This window comes from Protopterus annectens, chromosome 2.part1 (assembly GCF_019279795.1).
Source record: "Protopterus annectens isolate FY-2018-M chromosome 2.part1, PAN1.0, whole genome shotgun sequence".
In the NCBI taxonomy this organism is placed as follows: Eukaryota; Metazoa; Chordata; order Ceratodontiformes; family Protopteridae; genus Protopterus; species Protopterus annectens.
In genome coordinates, this window is record NC_056729.1 from 362,177,280 (window position 1) to 362,199,301 (window position 22,022).

General features: G+C 36.2%; 1 protein-coding gene across 1 annotated transcript in view; it reads left to right on the forward strand.

Annotated features, from left to right (window-relative positions):
- The window catches only part of PROM1 (prominin 1), a 1,709,767-nt gene that overhangs the window by 937,983 nt on the left and 749,762 nt on the right, over positions 1-22,022 (forward strand). Inside the window, 1 exon segment of the mRNA XM_044062202.1 lies at positions 17,124-17,276. Coding sequence (XP_043918137.1) covers positions 17,124-17,276 — 153 coding nt within the window.

The window sequence follows — 22,022 nt, forward strand, 5'->3', positions numbered from 1 at the left end:
TGATTACTAAGCTGCTATGTAAAATTGCATTCTAGTCTTAAAATTGTATTGTACTTGATGTTGCTATTATCTGTTTAGCAGAGCTTATCTCCCCGGGCCTTTTCTGAAAATGGACATATTTTCAGTTGGACTAGCCCAGTCAACAAATAAAAAAATAAAATAAAATTTCTATCCAGTCTAAGGCAGTTGCATTATCTTGGGGAATTCCAAATATTCTCTCAAGTTTCTTCAGAAACATACCCTCTTTTGCTATATTTTTTAACTCTCTTTTGCTATATTTTTTAACTGTGTCCCCCTGATATTTCCTCATTATATCAGAATCCTGTCCCCACATATTAGTAATATTCAAAATTGAAAGCTTATTGTTTTGTCTTAACTTTTTCTCAATTCCATAACAGTAGTTTTAGGCAAGATATAAATACATACCAGCTTAATCCTACTCCTGCCAGTGACCCATTGCTACCACAAATCTATCATTATTGTCCTTTTTTCTTATACTGTCACTGTTGGAGCCCTTCCTGCAACCAGTCTTTCTATTTCCCCTTTCCTTTGTCCCTCATGCTCTGTTGAATGTATACCCTGAAGTTCTTCAGATTCATGTGTTCATTTCTATCCCTACGTGTGTCCTGTAGCATTACTATTTGCACCTTGAACTTAATGTGTGTCAGTATTCTGCTTTTTCTCTATACCTGCAAGGTCATTTACATCCGGTTTTAATATTGGCAATACAGCCATTCTGATAAAAAGATATTATTTCCATATGTCATACATGACGGTTCTTTAAAATATATGATTTCATCTTTCAGCTTATATGTAGACACCAATAAATAGCAGGCTGATCGTATGTGTGGTTACTATATATTTTTCAGAAATAAAGTATACACCTCCAGATAGGAGTATTAGCCCCAAATCAATGGCGGCACCCATATATTTGCCTATTCTAAAGTTAGTTACCCATGTACTTCCAAGATGGCTGCACACTAATCAGCAGCTTTATTCCAGCTCTCCTAGTGTGAAAAAAGAAACTTAGAGATAAGGGCCAGTAACTCCACAACTTTTAGTAAGTTCCATTACTGGCTAGGAAGTACACTTCCTGGATGCCAGCAAAGAAGAAACATAGAGAGCCTGAAGGAAAATCAACTAGAAAAGGTGAAGAGAAAACATTTACTAATAAGAATCAGCAAAAAGCAGTTCAAGCCCCAGCTTTGTTGCAAGACATGGCTTCCAGTAATCTAGAGTTAAAAATAAATCAAATTTGCTCAGAACTGATTAAAATAAACAAAATTTTAAAGGGTATGTCATCCCAAATAACAAAATGCTGAGAAAAAAATGACTCTTAAAACAGCTATTTAGATGACTTGATAAAACCACAAATGTCAGAGGTCAAAATGAAAAAAGTTGGTTGAGCATGAGACTGTTGAAGAACTATTTCAAAAAAATTGTAAAGTTTGAGGACTAGAGCATGCACTAGACAAAACTAGAAGGAACAGACTGTATTAATTTTATGAAAGCACAAATAAGCACCTGGATTGGTATTCCCCACAGGATTTTTAATTGAAAGGGCACAATGAGTGTATGTTGCAAACCTGGCCATGAGAAAGCAGCCAAGAATGGTGTTAGTAAAGATGCTGCCATAACAGCAGAAAGAGTTGATGTTGATAAAACTGGCAGAAGGTCTAAGTATTAAAATTGGAAACAATAGCATGAGTCTGGAAAATGATTATACACTGTACACCAGGTAGAAGAGAAGCAAATTTATCACAACAATTTGGTAATGCTAAGTGGTAGGTGTGAAATGTTGCTGTAACCAGCTGTCTTTAGAATATTTTTTCCTGGAGGATCAAAGGCATTTTTTGACATGGAACAGAATAAGGAAGAAATACAAAAGTTTGTCCATCAAGAAAGTCATCAAACAGAAGGGGACTCAGTTTCTCATTCTTATGATAATGAAGATTAGAGACAGTTTGCCATTGAAACCTTTTTTCAGTGTTTCAAAGGAAAATCAGACACAGAACAAAATGCACAAGAACCGACTAGAAGAGTCAGGAGTAGCTTGGACTTGAACCAGAGTCTGGGTTGGGAGATGGAGATGAACAGGAGGTAAACTAGCAACATTGAAATTAGTGAATACTTGTGAGACTATAAAGCATCAATCTCATTTGTGAAATTTGGCTTTACAAGATGATGTGGAAAAACTGGACTTTTATTGACTTTGTTAAACTTAAAGGGACTGAAAAGCGTATACTTTGTCATTAATGCTCCAAGTCATTGAAGGGGAAGGGGGAAAATTAACTATAAGTAAAACAATTTTTGTTAACAGTATTTCTATAAATCATTTCACTATATAAATTGCATGTTATTTAGTAAGGCATTTCCAGTCACTGTGATAAAGATACTAAAGTAAACATATGCCTTTTTTAGTTTTAATAAATGTAGGCATTGCAGTGTAAATAGAGAAGAAATGCTGAATAAAAGCATGTTTGGTGATTGGCTGTTTTGAATATAAATAGTGTTGGCTGTATTATTGAGATTGTTCTGATGAAGTTCCATCACTGGAACGAAAGCGCTAAACTTTGTGAATTTTGTGAACATTAAATCTTTTACTCCTGTGCCTCGAGTTGATTCCATTTGTCATTTTGGTGTTTCTCAATTTGTGCAGTATGATCTGGTTTCAAAATCATGTTTATAGTAATATGCTGTAATCTTGAGTTGATGAGATGGGGGGTGGGTGGGTGCAGAAGTGAGCAGATTATAATATAGTATATGTAAAGTTAATATGTTCTTTTGCATAGGTGAATTTTTGGATTATGGCCCTTGGTTTAATACAAGTGTTTTTTTTTGTAATTAAGTAACTAAGAGGACACTGAATGTAAGGAAAAGATTTCCTTTTGCAAATACATGTTCAGTGTAATTTGACAGGCTTGTAGATGAGGGCAGATGTACATTTTATCCTTGTGTTTTCAGGAGACAAGCTGACTATAAAGGGAAGCAATAAAAGCCAGATCACTTTTTTAAGGCTAAAGGTTAATGATTTCTGAAAGCATATACGCTGTTTTAACATCTGGGAGGGGAATGAAGATGAGACGAGAACAGACCACAATTAGCCTAAGTAGGGAACACTGGCTGCAACGTGGCATGGATAAGCGTTAGGTTAAGTAATGCTTGAGTGTGCAGATGTCAGTTTGGAACAGGTGTTCCTATCAGGAGGGTTAAACTTCATTATTTGAAGGTGCACTTACCTTTATGTGTTTGAAGTTACTAGATTATAAGGGTGTTCTGTGTGTGTGTGTTTTTTTTGTTTGAGAGTTTTCATTAAAAGAAAAAATCTTGTAAAACGTGACATAGCTTCAAATGGAGATGGCAAGAAGCAACTGCATAATGCATCAACTTGCTAAATATTAGCTGGTGCATGTAACACTAAAGCTGGAAATAATAGGTGGGAATAATAACTTCTGATCATAATGGCTACACTAAACATATTATTTTGGAACTCAAATGGCCTTGCATGTATAGACAAAAAAGTGAGAGTATTGAATTACATTAAGAACTGCAGACAGCAATGCTACAGGAGACACATTTGCAAATAAGTGAGACTGAAATTGTTAAAGAATTTCAGGATTGATAATCAGCAGAATATCTCAGACAAAGCAAAAGGGGAGTATTTGTACAAATTGTTAGAGGAGCTCTAATAGTGATAGAAGAAGAAAAATATAGTAATGGTAGGTTTGTGATAGTAAAGGGCTACTGGCACAGGAGGAGGATTACACTGGTATGTATTTATATTCCACCTAAAACCGCTATTATGGAGTCTAAGAACATTTTGGGAGTAGTAATCGGCTTTCAGCTGGAACTTAATTTGCAGTAGTGAGGATGTATTTGTGGAACCTGGAATTGAAAATATAAGAATAGAAGGTAGATTTCCGATGAAATGTATGAAAATGCTTGCTGTTTAATATGTGAATTCAGTCGTATGAACTCAAAGAATTTGTCTATTATTCCCGAAGGTACAATTACTGGGATTGACTAGACAAACGTATTTCACAGGAGCACATGCATTTAACTGATAGTTTTGACACATCCAATAACCATTTCAGATCATGCACTGATAAACACCAAGGTAAAAATGAAGGGTATTGAAGTAAAAAAAGACACAGCTGCTTCCCCACCTACCTGTTAAGAGAGGAATTTAAGGAATGGGTAGTTGAAATTACTATTGGGGAATGCAGGCATTCTTCAGACGTTATAGCTAGTGAGTGTGATTAAATGAAAGTGGAATTTAAAATTGTGTAGAAATAAAAGAAAAAAGTTCTGGTTAAGAAGTGAGAATTGTTTAGAGGGGCTGACAAAGGTTAATGTATTGCAGAATAAAGGGAATCTCTCAGAACAAGAGGAGGTGCAACTGCTGAGTACGAAAGAGGAAATAAGGGAGTATGTGGATAATATGTATGAGCATAGAAAGATTGCTGTTAATCATTTTTTTTGATAACTGCAGAGCACAAAATCTCTTAGCACAGAAACTTAGGCAACTGAAGTAGAAAGGGTTGTTACCAAATGTAGAGTGCTCATAACAAGAGAAAGAACCAGAGATCCTGTAAACGTATTAGAGGTATTTCAGAAATTTTATGAAAATTTGTATAAAGCAGAGAAATGTAGAAATCAAGAAAAAGCATAAATGGAAATATTTAGCAGACTTAATTATGACAAGGTTATAGGTAGATGTGACTCAACAGCTAATAGATAAGATAGGAGGAGATACAGTTAAAATGGTGATTTGTAATTGGTCTTCAAGAAAGTCTCCAGGAATATTCATGTGCAAGTTTGGAAGCTAGGAGGGAAGAAAGTGATAAAGATCGGTAAGGTTTTGTTTAGCAGTATTTTAAAATGAGAAGCACTAATATTCTGGAAGAAAGTTGTTTTGGCTGTAATACCAAATAAAAACTTATTTGATCCAACTTCATATAGGCCCATTTAAGGTTTAAACCATGTTTATAAAGGGTCTGTCTTTAATCATTAAAGGAATGGAAAATATGCTGCCAGAACTGGTAGATATGGATCAGTGTGGTTTTGTGGATGGGAGACAAACATTTGGCAACATTAATAGAACAATGATGATCCAGAGGGAAGCAGATTGTAATAAAATACCACTGTTAGTGGGTGTTGATGCAGAGAAAGCATTCAACAGGGTAGCAGAGTAAGATGGGGCTTTACAAGTAGGGCATTGGAAACGCATGCATTCCCTGATAAAATAATAATGTTAATTAGGATTATATCTTCTTCTTCTTTCGGCTTTTCCCAGTTAGGGGTCACCACAGCAGATCACCTGCCAGCTCATGATTGGCAGTGGAGTTTTACGGTGTCACGTTGCCAGCAGAGTGTCCAACCTTCCACAGCAGGCGCACACATGCACGCACTCACGCCTAGGGCCAATTTAGAGTGTCCAATCCACCTACAGTTAATTAGGATGATATATGAGGAAGAAATTAAAATGGGAGGGTTTGTTTCTGATAAGTTGTATCTGAAAAGACGAACCAAGTAGGAGTGTCCTCTTTCCTGTTTATTTGCTTTATATTTAGAGTCATTGTCAAAGAAAATAAGAGACTCAGAAATGGAAATATATCATTGACATGGTAGTCAAGAAAAGTTTTTGTTTGCAAACGATATTATTTTGCATGTGATAAATCCAGAAAAGGACATCCTAGTGTTGTAGAGTGTTCTGAGGCAGTTTGAAGTCTCTTTGGGTTATAAAATTATTGAGGATAAAAGAAAGGCAATAGCCATATTTAGAAGTATGGCTTATGAAGAGCAACCAACATATGTGGGAAGAGACTAAACAAAAGGTAATATAAAACCCGAGAAACTGGAAGCTGTTGTTTATGGGTATGGATAGTAATATTCAAGCAGTGAAAATGTTTTTCATCCTTTAATTTTATATAGGGGGTCAGTCATAAGTTTATCAACTGGAGAAGTTGTGGACAACAGTTAATAGAGTTAAAAGAATTTATGTGGTAGGAGAAGAGGGCACTGTTCAAATGGGATAAGTTGATCCTTCCAATAGAACAAGATGGTTTAGGATTACCTGATTTGAAGGGATATTTTAGAGCTGCACAGTTAAGGCTTGAGGTACAATAACACAAGAAGAAAGCTATAATTCAAAGTGGAAAGGGATCATGATAAAGTGTGTGTGTGTGTGTGTGTGTGTGTGTGTGTGTGTGTGTGTGTGTGGGAGGGGATTCAAGAAATGAGAGAGTGGGATTTTAGATGCAAATCCTTAAGGAGAGTAATAGCCAAACAAGATGTATTCATAAAGTAGCAGAAAGTATTCTAAGAACTAAGCCGGCATGAGATTGGAAAAAAGAGTCTGCTGAGAGGGATGATTGGGATTTAGTGATACATAGAAGAGGCAAGAGGGGGCTGGAATTTACTGGAGGAAAACTGGAAAATGAACCCCAGAGTATTGGAGACAAATAACTTGAGAGGTAAAGCTAATAGAATGGGAAGTGGCCAAGGGGATATTTGGACTGATGGCTGTCGACTGCCTTCACTATATGGGTTTGATATCCATGTATAGGCAAAGGGAAAAGGTACAGGGGATTCCTAACTGAAAAATGTGCTCTGATAGAGTTTTTAGTTAAATCAAGAACAGAAACTGCTCCTAAAAAAGGGTTGGGAGGGTGGCTTAATGGATAAGGTGTTTGCCTTGCAAACACAAGGTGCAGGGTTTGAGTCTCACAAGGGATAACTGGCTAGGCTTAAAATGGCTCGCAGGGACAGTTAGCCTAATACTAAACTATGAACCTATGAACTATGGATAATTAGTGAGCAGCAGCATTATTTGCACTGAAAATGGACTCTGCCCAGTTGGACATTCCCGGTCAACAAAGGCAAATTTATCAATAAATAAATAAATGTTATTTGAATGACAAGGCATAAAAAGAAGAGAGGGAAAGAATAAATATGAAGAAGTAATTAATAATGCATTTGCAGGTTTAGTAAGGAATAAGAGAATATTTTGAAAGAGAGAAATATATGAGATGAAACAAGAGAATATTAAAAAAAAAAAGTTTGTTTAAACAAAGGTAGTTTTTACTGGGGGAAAAAGGAAGTATCACCATATTTCATTAGGATAGTAGAAGAAATAAAAGGACAATAATAGAGATAAGAAATGAGAAAGGACAGATTCACACAACCCAACAGGAAACAATGAATGTACTAAAAGAATCTATAGAAAATATTTGTAAAGAAATTTAGATACAAAGGAAAGTTAAAAAAAAAAAAAATTAGAAAAAAATTTCTGTGGAAGAATTGAATGATATGTTAAAGTTAGTGAATGTAGAATCAGCAACAGGATCACAGTGGATAGAATATCATATGTATAAAAATGTCAGTGACAAAAGAAGTATTTTGTGGAAGTGCTAAATGAATGTTTGATGAAGGATTTAGGCACAAAGAAATGTCAGAGTAATGAAATTTATATGAATAAAGGAGAAAAAACATTCATAATAAACTGGAGACCAATAGTGTCTAATAACGATTATACAATTTTTATGAAAATAATTAAAAAAGGCTGGAAGATAAATTAAGTAAAACACAGGAAGGCAAACTGTTTGGTAGAAAGGGAAAAGGAAGTCCGGAATTAGTAATGATGGCAAGATAAATTGCAGATGATATTATGAATGGGAAAAATGGAAGTTTGAAAACATACAAAACAAAATGTTATGGGATGTATTGAAAAAGTACAATACAAGTGAGATGATACAAAATATATTTTACACAGACTGTATGAAAATAATAAAGTGTTAGTGAATTCATGGTTAAGTCTAGAAATGCAGGGGATATAAAAAATGTACAAACACCTGTTAAAATGTCAGGCTTTTGTGATATAAAAACATGAAACCGCAATAAATCATTTTAAAACTTTTCCCACCTTTAATGTGACCTATAACATGTACAAGTCAATTGAAAAACCAACAAATCTGTTAGGGGAAAAAATATAAAAAATAAAAAACAACAATATGCTGGTAGCACTGTGTGCACAGCCTTAAACTAATACTTTGTGTTGTGTGTGCAGACCCTTAAACAATGTTGAAGCACCTTTTGATTTAATTACAGCATTCAGTCTTCTTGGGTACACAACTGCCATCAATTAAAGAGACTCTGATTAACCCCAAATAAAGTTCATCTGTCCTAGTAGGGTTTTTCTGACATTTACTCAGTTGCCTGCTACAGCAAAAGCCATGGTTTGCAGAGAGCTTACAAAGCATCAAAGGGATCTCATTGTTGAAAGGTATCAGTCAGGAGAAGGATACAAAAACATTTCCACAGCATTGGCTATGCCATGGAACACAGTGAAGATATTCATCAAAAAGTGGAGAAAATATGGGACAACAGTGATGTTGCAAACAGCTGAACTTCCCTCCAACATTGATGAAAAGACAAAACGAAAACTGGTCAGGGCACTGCCAAAAGACCTACAGCAACACTGAAGGAGCTGCAGGATTTTCTGGCAAGTACTGGTTGTGTAGTACATGTGACAGCAATCTCCTGTATTCTCTGTATGTCTGGACTATGGGGTAGGGTTGCAAGATGGAAGTCTTTTCTTACACACAAAAACATCCAGGCCCAGCTAAAACTTGGAAAACAATACAGCAAGTTTCCCAAAAGCATTTGGGAAAATGTGTTATGGTCTGGTGAGACCAAGGTTGAACTTTTTGGCTGCAATTCCAAAAGGTACGTTTGGCGCAAAAACAACACTTCGCAACACCAAAAGAACACCATCCCCATGGTGAAACATGGTAGTGGCAGTATCATGTTTTGGGGTTGCTTTTCTTCAGCTGCTGTCAAGATGGATGGAATTATGAACAGTTCCAAATACCAGTCACTTTTGGCCCAAAACTTTCAGGCATCTGCTAGAAAGCTGAAGATGAAGAGGAATTTCACCTTTCAACATGACAATGACCCCAAGCATACATCGAAATCAACAAAGGAACATCTTCACCAGAAGAAAATTAAAGTTTTGGAATGGCCCAGGCAGAGCCTTTAAATCCAATAGAAAATCTGTGGGGTGACCTGAAGAGGGCTGTGCACAAGAGTTTCCCTAGCAATCTGACAGATTTGGAGGGCTTTTGCAAGGAAGAGTAGCCAAGTCAAGATATGCCATACTGATACTCATACCCAAGAAGACTGAATGCTGTAATTAAATCAAAAGGTGCTTCAACAAAGTATTATTTTAAGGGTGTGCACACTTATGCAACCAGCTTATTGTACGTTTTTTATTTTTTTTATATTTTTCCCAGATTTGTTTTTCAGTTGACAGGTTGTAAGTCCCATTAAAGGTGTGAAAAGTTTTGAAATGATTTATTATGGTCTCTTTTTTTATATCACAAAAACCTATCATTTTAACAGGGGTGTGTGCACTTTTTATATCCATTGTAGATATAAAAAGTGGTAGAAGACAGAGTTGTCTGGCGAGTAACATTTTATTTGCATTAATTATGAATGCAATAGTAATAATAATATGTGTGTGTCAAAGGTAAGGTTATGATCTATTGTTGCTCCTAAGAGTTTGGTAGTTGGGTCGGGAGATATAACAGTGCCATTATTAGATAATACTGTGAAGTCGATTTGTGAGGACTTTCTAGTAGGATTGAAGAGCAATAATTTCATTTTTGGGGGTTCAGGAGAAGGCAGCGCTGTAGGAACCAGTTTTCCACTATGTTAAGTACATTTTGGGTGAGGGATTGGAGTTCAGATAATGAAGTAGAGGAGCATATTAATGTTGAATCATGTGCATATTGTATGCAGGTAGCTTGAGGAATTGTTATATTAAGGTCATTAATAAAAATTGAGAATAGGAGGGGGCCCAAAATAGAGCCCTGAGGGGACACCAAGGGTAACAGGAAGATGTGTGGATAGTTCATTATCCCAGAGCACAGCTTGTTGTTGGTTCTCTAGGTAGGAATTGAACCATTTTAGTGCGTGTGTATCAAAGGAGAGGGATTTAAGTATGTGCATAAGAAGCTGGTGGTTAACCATATCGAAGGCTTTTGAGAGGTCAATAAAAAGTGCGGAAGATAGTGTTGTTTCGATTTTTATTGATGCAGTCAGAAAAGGATAAGTGGGCAGAGGTGGTGCTGTGGAATGGCCTAAAACCATGCTGATAGCTAGCTAGTAAGTTATTTTGGAGAAGGTGGTTGAGTAGTTGTCGGTGGACGCATTTTTCCATTATTTTTGCTAAGGGAGAGAGTTGGGCTATTGGTCGAAAGTTAGAAAGTTCAGTAGAGTTACCTCCCTTATGTAGTGGGATGATATGGTAGAAGGTCAGCTGAGGGGGTTCATGGTTTGTTTTTGGAGAAGGGTGCAAATGAGAGATGTTGGAACTGGTTGTAGATGAAATGAGGGCAATAAGGTAGTTATAGTGGATGACAGGCTAGTGCTAACGGGGTAGAGAATTTGCTAGGGATTGGATGGCCTCACTAAAGAAGGTATTAAAGGCGTCGGCAATATGCTTAGGGTTGTTATTGGTGGTTCCTGATGGGTTGCTGTTTTGGAGTGACCAGGATGTAACAGTCTGCTTATACCTGACCAGAACTTTTGTGTTTGTGCTTGTGGGCTTGCTGGAGTTGAACGTAAAAAAAAATTTTGTCAGTAAGTATAGAATTTTTTGGTAGTATTCCTCAACTGTTTACATTTTAGATCTGTTGGGTTTTTAGAAGTTTTCCATTTAGCCCAGATTTTATTTCTAAGTGTGATTTTTTTTTTGTCTGGTTTCAGTTGTAAGCCATGGAGCAGATTTAGTTCTATTTCTGATCGAGCGAATAGGGACATGGTAGTCTAGAATTTATAAGAACTTACTATTAAAGTATAACACTGCTTCCTTTAGTTGGTGTTTCAGTGGTGACCAGTCACATGCTTTAAGTTCAGTCTGGAAGCATTCTAGGTTAAAGTTTCTATTGGTCCAAGTAGTTCTATACAAGTTAGAGTTGGGAATATTGACTTTTTATTTGATTACATAGGTCAGTGAGTGGTCACTAATGTCATCAGGAATGGTACCTACTTTATATGTAAGGGGATGATTGTTAACAAGGATCCAGTCTAAGGTGCTTTCTTTATCAGGTTTATGGATTCTAGTGGGGGTGGTAATGATTTGGGAGAAACCATATAGTTTATATGGGTAGCAGGCTTGGGTGAACTACAGGAAGTCCAGTCTATATTAGTCACCCAGCACTATGGTTTCTTGTGGTAGGTAAGTAGTGAGCCAGCTAAGGATATTTAGAAAGGGTATTGATATCATTTCCAGGAGGGAGGTAGGAGTAAATTAAATAGATGGATTTAAAGGCATTGATTTCAAGTTTAGCAGTAAGGATTTCAGCATTACTGTCGGTAGGAAGTTGCACTTCGAATGAAGCGACATGTAGCCATGATTTATAAAGAATGTCTACTCCCCCGCCCTTTTTGGTTTTGCGGTCTATTCTCAAAGTATTGTATCCAGGTGGGGTGATTTCATTGTCCTGGGTTGTCTGTTTAAGCCATGTTTCTGAGACATAGGATGTCAAAAGAATGCACATCTAAGAGAGCATGAAGATGGGCTACTTTATTGTTAATGCTACGAATATGAAGGTGTGCTATAAGAAGAGAGTCCGAAGGTTTTACTGGGGTGCAAGAGATGGAGGGAATGTGTGTATGGGGGTCAGAGGCATCTATATTGTTGGGGCCAGGGTTGGGGTGAATGTCTCAATCTAATAGGAGATGTATTTGAGGTCTATGTGTGAGCTTTAAAGTTTTAGAGTAGATGTGAAGAGATTTTTCTGAATTGGAGATAAGTAATGTGGGCTAATCTGTGATAATTTGGAAGTAGGTAGATAGAAGTTGTTATGTTAATGTGGTTTTGGGACGTAGCCTGAGTTGCACGTAAAGTTTGCTGGCAGGGATGGTGAAAGTCGGTGAATGTGAGATGTTCAAAGGCAGTTAGGACGTAGGATGCAGATAGCAAAGGTAGGGCAGCGTATTAGAGTAATAACTGTATGAGTCTAGATATCAGTAGTAGGGCCATAATAAGGATGATGATATATGATAAAGTATCTGTGGTAGGGACTGGGAATGATATGTTGTATCTTTCGGCTTTTCCCAGTTAGGGGTCGCCACAGCGGAACTCCGGTCCGCTAATGATTGGTAGTAGATTTTTACATACCGAGTTACCAGCTCTGACGCACAACCTTCAAAGAAGGTACGCCCATTCATGCATGTCTCAACACAGAAGACACTTTAGCTGAGAATCGAACAGGACAACGTCATACTGTGAGGCAACAACGCTACCGCAGCATGGACTGAGAATGATATAAAGATCAGAAATAGCATGTGGGTTAGGAGAGGGTAGGAGAGGGATTATATCTAGTGTATATATATATATATATATATATATATATATATATATATATATATATATATATATATATATGTAAAGGAACAGTAGCTAAGTGTCTATGGGTTAAGTATGTAATAGGTTATTGAGCAATAGGGATTGGGTTTCAAGAGAAGGGGTGTGGTTTGGGAGGTATAAGGATAGGACCACTGGGGTGGGTGGTAATTGGGGGTAGGGTATGTAGCAGGAAGAGCCAAAGGGTGAACCAGCTTACAGAGAAAACAATCTGTAGCCAAATAGAGACAACAGCTGAGATGTAAGTAACTAAAGGGTTTTACCTAAAAGAATCCAGGAAAAGGTGATTATAGGCAGGAGAAAACGTAGGTAATAAGACTGGGGAGCAGAAAAGAGAGGAAAAAGGTTCAGCTTTGATGGTAACTAGTGGGAGAAAAATATAGTGAGTAATAGTGTTTGATTTTCTTTCAGCTTTTTCCGGTTAGGGGTCGCCACAGTGGAACTCCGGTCCGCTAATGATTGGCAGTCGATTTGTATGGTGCCGAGGTGCCAGCCCGATGCACAACCTTCAATTCATGCATGTCTTTTGAACACCACTGGGAGGACATGCAGACTCCACACAGAAGGCGCCGAGAATCGAACGGGAGAACCTCTTGCTGTGAGGCAACAACGCTACCGCTGCACCACTGTGGCTTACGGGTATATAGTGCCACCAGGAGAAAAAGGCAACCAGGGAAGGATATTTTAACATGAAAGCCTAGTATATTACTTGGAGAGAGAAATTCATAACTATTATCGGGGGGGGGCGAGAGGGGCACGCAGGCTGCGGTCGGCTCCTTAAGCACGCTGGAGGCAAGATGTAACTTTACTGGTTAAAGAGCATATACTCAAAGCAGAAAAAATATTTTGATATTAGGCTACATACACTGAACCTTTTGGTAAAAGGGAGGTAACCACACCGAGGGCAAGCTGAGCAGTTTAGGTGTCTTCAGATAACAGGAGGAGATGATTCTTTCTTATTTGTAGTTACTTTTTTTAAATACCGTTTCTTTTGCAAGACACAGAGTAGGGCACCTGGGGTAGAAAGCTGTAAAATAAAGGAAAAAGGACAAATCTGAGTAAAGACAAGCAAATAATGTGAGCCACAGAAGGAGAAGATAGGACAAGAATTAAGAGTTAGGCTAGACAGGCAGGACCAAGGGAGACGGTTAGTGAGAATATATTAAATAAATATATATAGATATATATATATATATATATATATATATATATATATATATATATATCTGTATGCCCATATACATGGACAATGTCTGGACTAAAATGTACTGCTGCTGAGATGGTATATATGTTAGTGGCAATAATTTTGTATTTGCGCATTATCATATTTTATTTTTATTATTTATTTTATTTATTTAACATTTGTTGACCGGGAATGTCCGACTAGGTTCCACAGAGCCTGTTTTCAGCGGAGGCCCGGGGAGAAACGCTCCAGATGCATGTCTTTGGAATGTGGGAGGAAACCGGAGTACCCGGAGGAAACCCACGCGAACACAGGGAGAACATGCAAACTCCACACAGAAGGCACCCCAGCCGAGAATCGAACCGGTGAACCTCTTGCTGTGAGGCGACAACGTTAACCGCTGCACCACTGTGCCGCCCATATAAGTTGCACTTTGGCTGATTGTTATATATAGCCATATAGTGTTATATAATATCTGGCGTAAAGCATATACTTTCATCAAGCACTGTGGCCTGTCATTTCTGGAGTTAGAGCAGGCTTCAGTAAGACAGTCTGGCAAGGAGTGATTTCTTAAATTCTATAGCCATACTTTTAGTGACTGAGATGCTGGTTGTTTTTGTGACCTAGTTTCATCATCTCCTTTATCCTTGTTTGTTTTTCCAGCATTGTGGACATAGTTAAGTGTAACAGGTGTACTGGATGAGGCTGCCTTAAAGATGGTAAGAGCTCAATATCTTTTCTCAAGAATCTTGAGCAAAACTGAAAGTAATGGAGGGATATTGCCTCAAACTCTGGGACAATTTTTAAATATTACCCTAATTTCTTTAAAAAAAAGTTAATAGAACAATGTTTTTTTGCATCAGCATGCATATTTTAACAATAAGAAGTATGAATCTCTAATGCCTGGCAGTACTGCTGAATCCTCTGATTTCTCAGAAAAAAATTACAAAAGACAGAACAAAAATATGAGGTAAATCAAGGAGAGTTGAGAGATATGGTTATGCTGGTTGCCTGTAACAACCAGTTATTTGAGCATATACGAACAAATAGTCTGCTATTTATGTACATTTTTCATCCTTCTCAGATTCTGCTAGTTAGAGCTGCAGTGAAATTTCTTTGAGAAAGAAATAAGTGGAAGGTCCAAGGATGAGCAAGCCTGGAAGAAAGTGTCACAAGAACTTCACCAGGATGAAACAAAAAACTTTTATTGAGCACTTTCGTCAGGTTGTAACCAAAGACTTCATTAGAATACAACAGAACTTAATACGCTCCTATTAAATATACTAAAACCTGTGAGAACACATGACATAATAAACCAATGAAACTTCTCATAACATTAATTATAAACAGACTTTCTCAATTTAACGCATCCAACTTAAATTCATAGGCACATTTTTAAAGTAAAACATAAAACACTGTTACCTAAAAAAGTAACAGAAATATTCTAATAACATATCAACAAACAAAAGCCTTAGTGTTCAGCTGTAAAATATAAAAACTTGTAGAAACTATGTAACATAAGAACGCAGCTTTAATAGGCTGCTAATACTAATGTTGTCGTTAAGACCTGGGGGGGGGGGGGCACAGGCATTCAACTTAATTTGCCAACAAAGTTCCCTGAATTCTAAATAGTCTTCCCAGGTACCACCTCTTGGATCTGTTTTGACCCCTTCAACAGCAGCAAATAAAAAACAGTGTGTTGAATGTTTTTCTATATGCTTATACAAAGCATTGTTTTTGTTACCATTTGTTATATCCCTGTGATCATATGTTCTGCCCCTTAACTTTCTTTTAGTTTTCCCTATATAAAACATGTTACAGTGCTGCCACAGGGCAGCATAAACAACCGCTTTGGAGTTGCAGGAAAATTTGCCACTACTTTCCTAATCACTGTTTGTGGCGTGTCTCCCCCTGGTTTAAAATGCCAGGGTCACAACAAAATAGTGAAATATTGACCAAGTTGTTTTTGGCCAGAGGGTACCCCACATGTTTGATCTCCACAGTACAGAGAGAAATTGTGTGGAGAAGAAACAATCAGAACGTTCTTCCTATTTTGTGAGTCAATATGGTGGGCGATGTTACAAGTAATCTTAGGACCACCAACATAGTTAATCCCTCTAAGTATTCTTGTCCCTTCGTTACTAGGTTTTCCACTGACCATTAAAGTATTATCACTATTTTAAAGAAAAATTGGCAGCTATTTTGGAGTGACCCTGGTATTTTAAACCAGGTGGGAGACACGCCACAGATAGTGTTTAGGAAAGGCTCAAGTATCAAGCAGTTACTTGAGAGTGCAAATGTTTTTGAAACTAGTGGCACTATCGGGACTAAAAAATGTGGCTGTTCTCAATGTCATTTGGTCATGAATTGTGACCAGATTAAGTTGAATCATATAATCATTAAACCTAATGGCAAATGTTCCTGCAACTCTAAAGGGGTTGTTTATGCTGCTCTGTCAGCACTGTAACATGTTTTATATAGTGAAAACTATAAGAAAGTTAAGGGACAGAATATATGAACATCACAGGGATATAAATGGTAAAAACAATGCTTTGTATAAGCATATAGAAAAACATTCAACACACTGTTTTTTATTTGCTGTTGTTGAATAGGTCAAAATAGATCTGGTGGGGGAGGGGGTCCCTGGGAAGACTATTTAGAATTCAGGAAACTATGCTGGCAAATTAAGTTGACTGACTGTGCCCCCCCCCCCCCCCCAGGTCTTAATGACAACATTAGTATTAGCAGCCTTATTAAGGCTGCTTTCTTATGTTATATAGTTTTTACAAGTTTTTATATGTTAGAGCTGTACACTATAGCTTTTGTTTGTTGATATATTATTAGAATATTTCTGTTACTTTTTTAGGCAAGTGTTTTATGATGTTTCACTTTAAAAACACGTATATGAATTTAAGTTGGATGTGTTAAATTGAGAAAGTCTGTTTCTAATTAATGTTATGAGAAGTTTCATTGGCTTATTATATCATGTGTTCTCACAGGTTTTAGTATATTTAATAGGAGTGTATTAAGTTTTGTTGTATTCTGATGAAGTCTTTGGTTACAGCCTGACAAAAGCTCTCAATAAAAGTTATTTGTTTCATCCTGGTGGAGTTCTTGTGACACTTTGTTCCAGGCTTGCTCATCTTTGGAGGTATCAGTCTTTTTTGTTTTGACTCCTAACAAGTGGAAGGTCCTGCCTCTTATTAATGACATGGACCATGTGTCTGTCTCCACTGGAAATAGGAAAGTTCCCTCAAATGGAATTGCTTAGATTTTGGCTGAGGAGACTACTGCCTGACATCTGTTGCTGTCTCCCTCTATGTTTTGCTTTTCTCGAAAGTCTGCTGTTCAGGTAGGAATCCATTGTAACTCCTCTTTTAAGTACCTGTTTGCTTTGCATACTGTGTTGAATTATAGATATGTAACAACAGTTATAGAGAGATATGCTGATAAAGTTTGATGGACATCGTTATTAATTCTGGATGAACTATGCTGTTTTGTTCATAGGTGGCTGTTTTGCATTGCTCTTTGCTGCATGGTGCTAATCATCCTTGCTTTTAACTACCTGGGACTGTTGTGTGGTTACTGTGGCTATGACAAAAATGCCTCTCCGACAACCAGAGGCTGCATCTCCAATACTGGTGGCAATCTGCTTATGGCGTAAGTTTGGAAATTCTTTCTTTTTAGTCATAACAACTCTATGAACAATCTCTACTCTGTTGGCAAGTAGTGAAGTTCAACTTTAACAGATGTTTATAGTCGCTTTAGGCTTAGTGCATAGCTACAACCATTTAGTTATTTCAATCTTTAAATTTATGTGTGTGTTGTAAATGGGGTTCATTAGAAATAACAAATGTGGATTAAACATACTCCAGACTAGTGCATGAGCAGCACATGAACAGCAGAGTGACTTGATCATGAGATCTCTGCCTCCTATCTTAAAGGTTTACACCTGACCTTTGATAACTGCCTGTGGAATTTGCATCTTCTCCCTCTGCCTGCATGGGTTTTCTCGAGGTCTCTCCTTTGCTCCCTCAGAAAAAGCTAGTTGACTGGCTGCATTGAAATACATACAAGTGTATATATTTTATTTACACTTGTGCTTGTGGCTTTGTTTGTTCACCTCCCACCTCCAATTCCCCAGCAACCCCCACCCCCAAGTTCCTCAGATTTAAACAGTTGGTATCTTACTCAATGGCTTAATGTTTGGCTGTCACACTCTTTATATAAGCACACACCAATTTGACAGCTTACTGTTACTAAACAGGCCACAGTCCATCACAAACACATACCAGCTTTGCCAATATCCTGATCTTATTAGTGACCCTCAAGCTAATTCACCTACCACTCCTGCAAATAAAATTTCATTTCATAACTAACTTTGCACTTACTAAATGATCATTTCAAGCATATCACTCTTTCCCACCTCTACAGTTTCTAACTAGTGCTCACGCAGATATACTTTCTTGTTACTATTTCTGGTATCAGCCATCATAGTACTGCCACTACTCATAAGCCATCATTATCTCCTCTCTACCCCCTTTGCCACCCAACAGTGGCATATTCATCAGTCTGACCCCACATAACCTTCTACATCTGTTTCTCCTATGACCTACTCATAATAATACAACTGACAGCATTAGTGCCTTTCTGGGCTCCCACTCCCTTAGCTTGTTGTAGCCATAACTGATTCTTGGCTCACTTGCCAAAATAAGGGGAAAAAACATCACCATCACATACACTGCTTCATCCCCATTTATAACTATAATTTTGATATCTGACCATGCAGTAAGGTTGAAATGGTATGATGCTACTGCACAAATCAACACTCAACATCTCAGTTGTCACCCAAGCCAGTTCCTCCATTGACTGACCCTACCTGGCTGGTAACCAAGCTTCCAGTTAAATCCTCACAGCAATTATACCTGGTCTTTGCATACCTAGCATCACTCCCAGTTTTAAGTCTACTACTGACTGTACTTTCTCACATCAAACATTATAAACACATCATTATCCCAGGTGACTTTAATCTGTCCCCCTAGGGTCCAGTAAAACACAATTTAACTGAATTTCTACTTGATTACAAATTATTCTGGTTAGCAGACAACTCCACTAGACCCAACCTCTTATCAAATCACCACTCATTCCTTAATCTCATAATTAATTTCACATCCTGCACTATCTCCCCTGTTCTTCATTCACCCTCTACCCTTCAATGATCCCTGCTCTATTACCTTCACTTTACCAAATCTTACAATAAAATATGTTCCACGATTACATCTTTCAGGCCTAAGCCAAAACACAAGTTCCCCATTCTGCACTCAGATATTGCCTCTGTTGTTTACATTCCAGTGCTTTCCATTTCTTTTTTTTTCTAAATTGTTTTTATTGAAAATTTTAACAACAAACAAATTTACATATCCAAAAGAACAATAATAAGCAACCACTAAAATAAGTGTTTACAATGGTGTCTTCTCTAAAACAAAACATTTTAAACAGGAAAAATGTGATGAGTAGCTATTAAAGTCTGTTTATCCAGCAGTTCTTTAAATTTTGACCATATATGAAGAGGTGATTCTAGATGTTCTTGTCTTGATTATAAGTATAAGATGCCTAACATCAGTCATCAAGTGTACAAATTCCTTAATAGTAGGAGTTGTCTGATTCTTCCAGTTCTTGGCGATGACTTTTCTTGATAATGTTAAGACACTCCATAAAAGAGGGTATTTTATTTTCGTGACACAAGTGGGAATCGGTGTGAGATTTGGTCAAATAAATGTATCATTAAAAACAGACTGTAAGAGAATTCATGTTATCCCACTGTGTTTTAAGCTTTATACAATTGTAAAATATATGCTGTCAGTCAGTTTTAACATTTAGTTTTACATCTCCAGCATCCTATGTCTTTATTGTACATAGTTCAACTTTATATGGTGTGATATATAAGAACTTCGAAGAGAATATCTTCCATCTTAGTGATGAAGTAGTTTTTTTTTCAAGATTGGAGTATTCATTTTTATCGGCTGCACTGGGGAGTTGTTAACAAGTCTAAAAATAATCCAACAGCTTCCTCTGTGATATATTGTTGATTTCTTAAGTACCTTATATATTTTAGATAGAAGTACCTTTCCAATTATATTCTGATTGTCTACGCTTTTGAATTTCTAACCACATATCTTTGCTTAACTCAAACTTATTAATGATATGGTCAACATTTTGTAACTTCCCATTGTCTGGTAATTAATACCAGTATAACAGGTTTTGTCCTTAAATGTAGTCATTGTTGTTAAATTAAATGTATTAATACTACTTTGAGTATAGGCGATTGGAAATGCAAAGAAAATCCATGCTTTATAGTCAGGATTCATGAAAATGAAAAATTTAAAGGAGGTCATTATTGTATTACTATAATAAGAGTTAACTGGTTTATTTTTGTTTTCTGTAAAAGTCTTTTACTAACCAATGAAATTTATTAGTAGCTATTTTAATACAATGTGATTTTTGTTAAATTATTGGATTTATACCAAATACCTCCCTGAATATCTTTCCGTTTGGCATTATAATTGTTATTTAACCAAGAAATTATTGTCTTAGCATTTGAGGATAAGGAATGTAATTCTAAATCTGGAAGACCAATACCACCTGATGTCCAATCTCTGATGTGATGGTTTAAAGCCAGTCTTGGCTTATTAGGAAATTATACAAACCTCAGAAACAAAGAATTATACTGTTTTATAGTTTTTGGGGAGTGGGAAGGGTAAATATTGTATTATATATAGAATTTTAGGAGAGAGAATCATTTTAATTAAGGATAGTCTCTCTTCCATAATGAAAAAATATTTAATCTATTAAGAGTTTGTTTTATGAAATTATTGTAATTAAAGGTTGTTATATCTTTAGTAGTGTCATACAAGATTGTACCATCTTTCACAATGTATTTATGTAATTTCTTATCTGTTTTATTAATGTTATAATTAAAGGGTAGCATTTAAGTCTTATTCTCATAAAACTGAGCCCGGATTTCTTTTGGAATATTTCAGTTGCTTGAAATACTTCGATAAGAGAAGAATTGCAATAATCAGTCAAAGTTAATATTGTGTCATCTGCAAATATATTTTGAGGATTAAATCTTTATTTACTAGTATGCCTTTGATGCTTTTATTTGATCTTATTTAATTTGCAAAAGGTTCCATAACTAGAGCAAATTACAGTGGGGACAAGGAACAACCATGTTTAGTACCTTTAGTAATCATGATTGATTGTGAAGTATATGAGCCTATCTTAATGTATGCAAAGGAGTTTTCATACAGAAGTTTGATTAACTGTAAGAAATTGTTTGAAAAATTACATTCCTCTAGTACTAATTGTAAGTACTCCGAATTAACTGAATTAAATGCACTATTGATAGCCAGACTAACCAAAGTTAGTTCTTTTTTAAATTATTAATATAATCACTTATTGATAGTATTCTGTTGATGTTGTCATAGGTGTTCCTGTTCATTATAAACCCAGTCTGATCCTTGTTTGTTGGCAGTGGAATAAATTGTTTTATTCTAGAGGCAAATATTGATATGAATATTTTATAATCTGCATTTAATAATAAAATTGGTCTATGTGAAGAACATTATGTTGAGTTCTCATCAGATTTTAAAATTAGGGTGTATTTCCAAGATGGTGGTACCTTTGTAAGTCCTTTAACTATTGAAAATACCTCTAGTAAAATACTCAAAGCATCCTTAGTCATCATTTTGTATAGTTAAAGTATTATAGTGTTATTTCCAGGTGTTTTTTGGGTTTTAATTTATTAATTTGAATTTTGATTTCAGATATTTATATAGGCTTGTAAGTCATTTTATTTGATCCTCTGACAGTCTATTTTCAGTATATTTTTTGTAAATGTTTTAATTAGATCCTGTGTATCCATTGTTGGTTTGTGTTGATTAATCTTAGTAAAATAAGACCTGAAAACATCCAGAATATCTTCTATTTCAGTAACCTTCTTTTTACTATTAGAGGAGTATAGTTCTTTGAAGTGGTTAGATTTAACAATAATTTTTGTTCTAGCAGCCAGTTAATGCATGGATTTAGGATTTATGAATAATTAGCTTAATCTTTTCTAAATTTATCATAGTTTTATGTTGTATTTACTGTTTAAGCTATTTATTTCTTCTGTTAAGTTATTATTCCCTTTTTGACTAATTTTAACTTATCAATTTTCTCCTGTAAATCTATCAATTCTTTGTCCCATTGTTTCTTTTTTTTGTTCATGCTAACGTGTAATTTTGCCAAAAGGTATGCTTTTAAAGAGTCCCATACAAAAATCTCTGAGGTGTGTTACCTGTATGATGCATTTCTATAAAAGTTTGAATTTCTTTATTAAAGAACTCCTTAAAGTCTTTCATATTG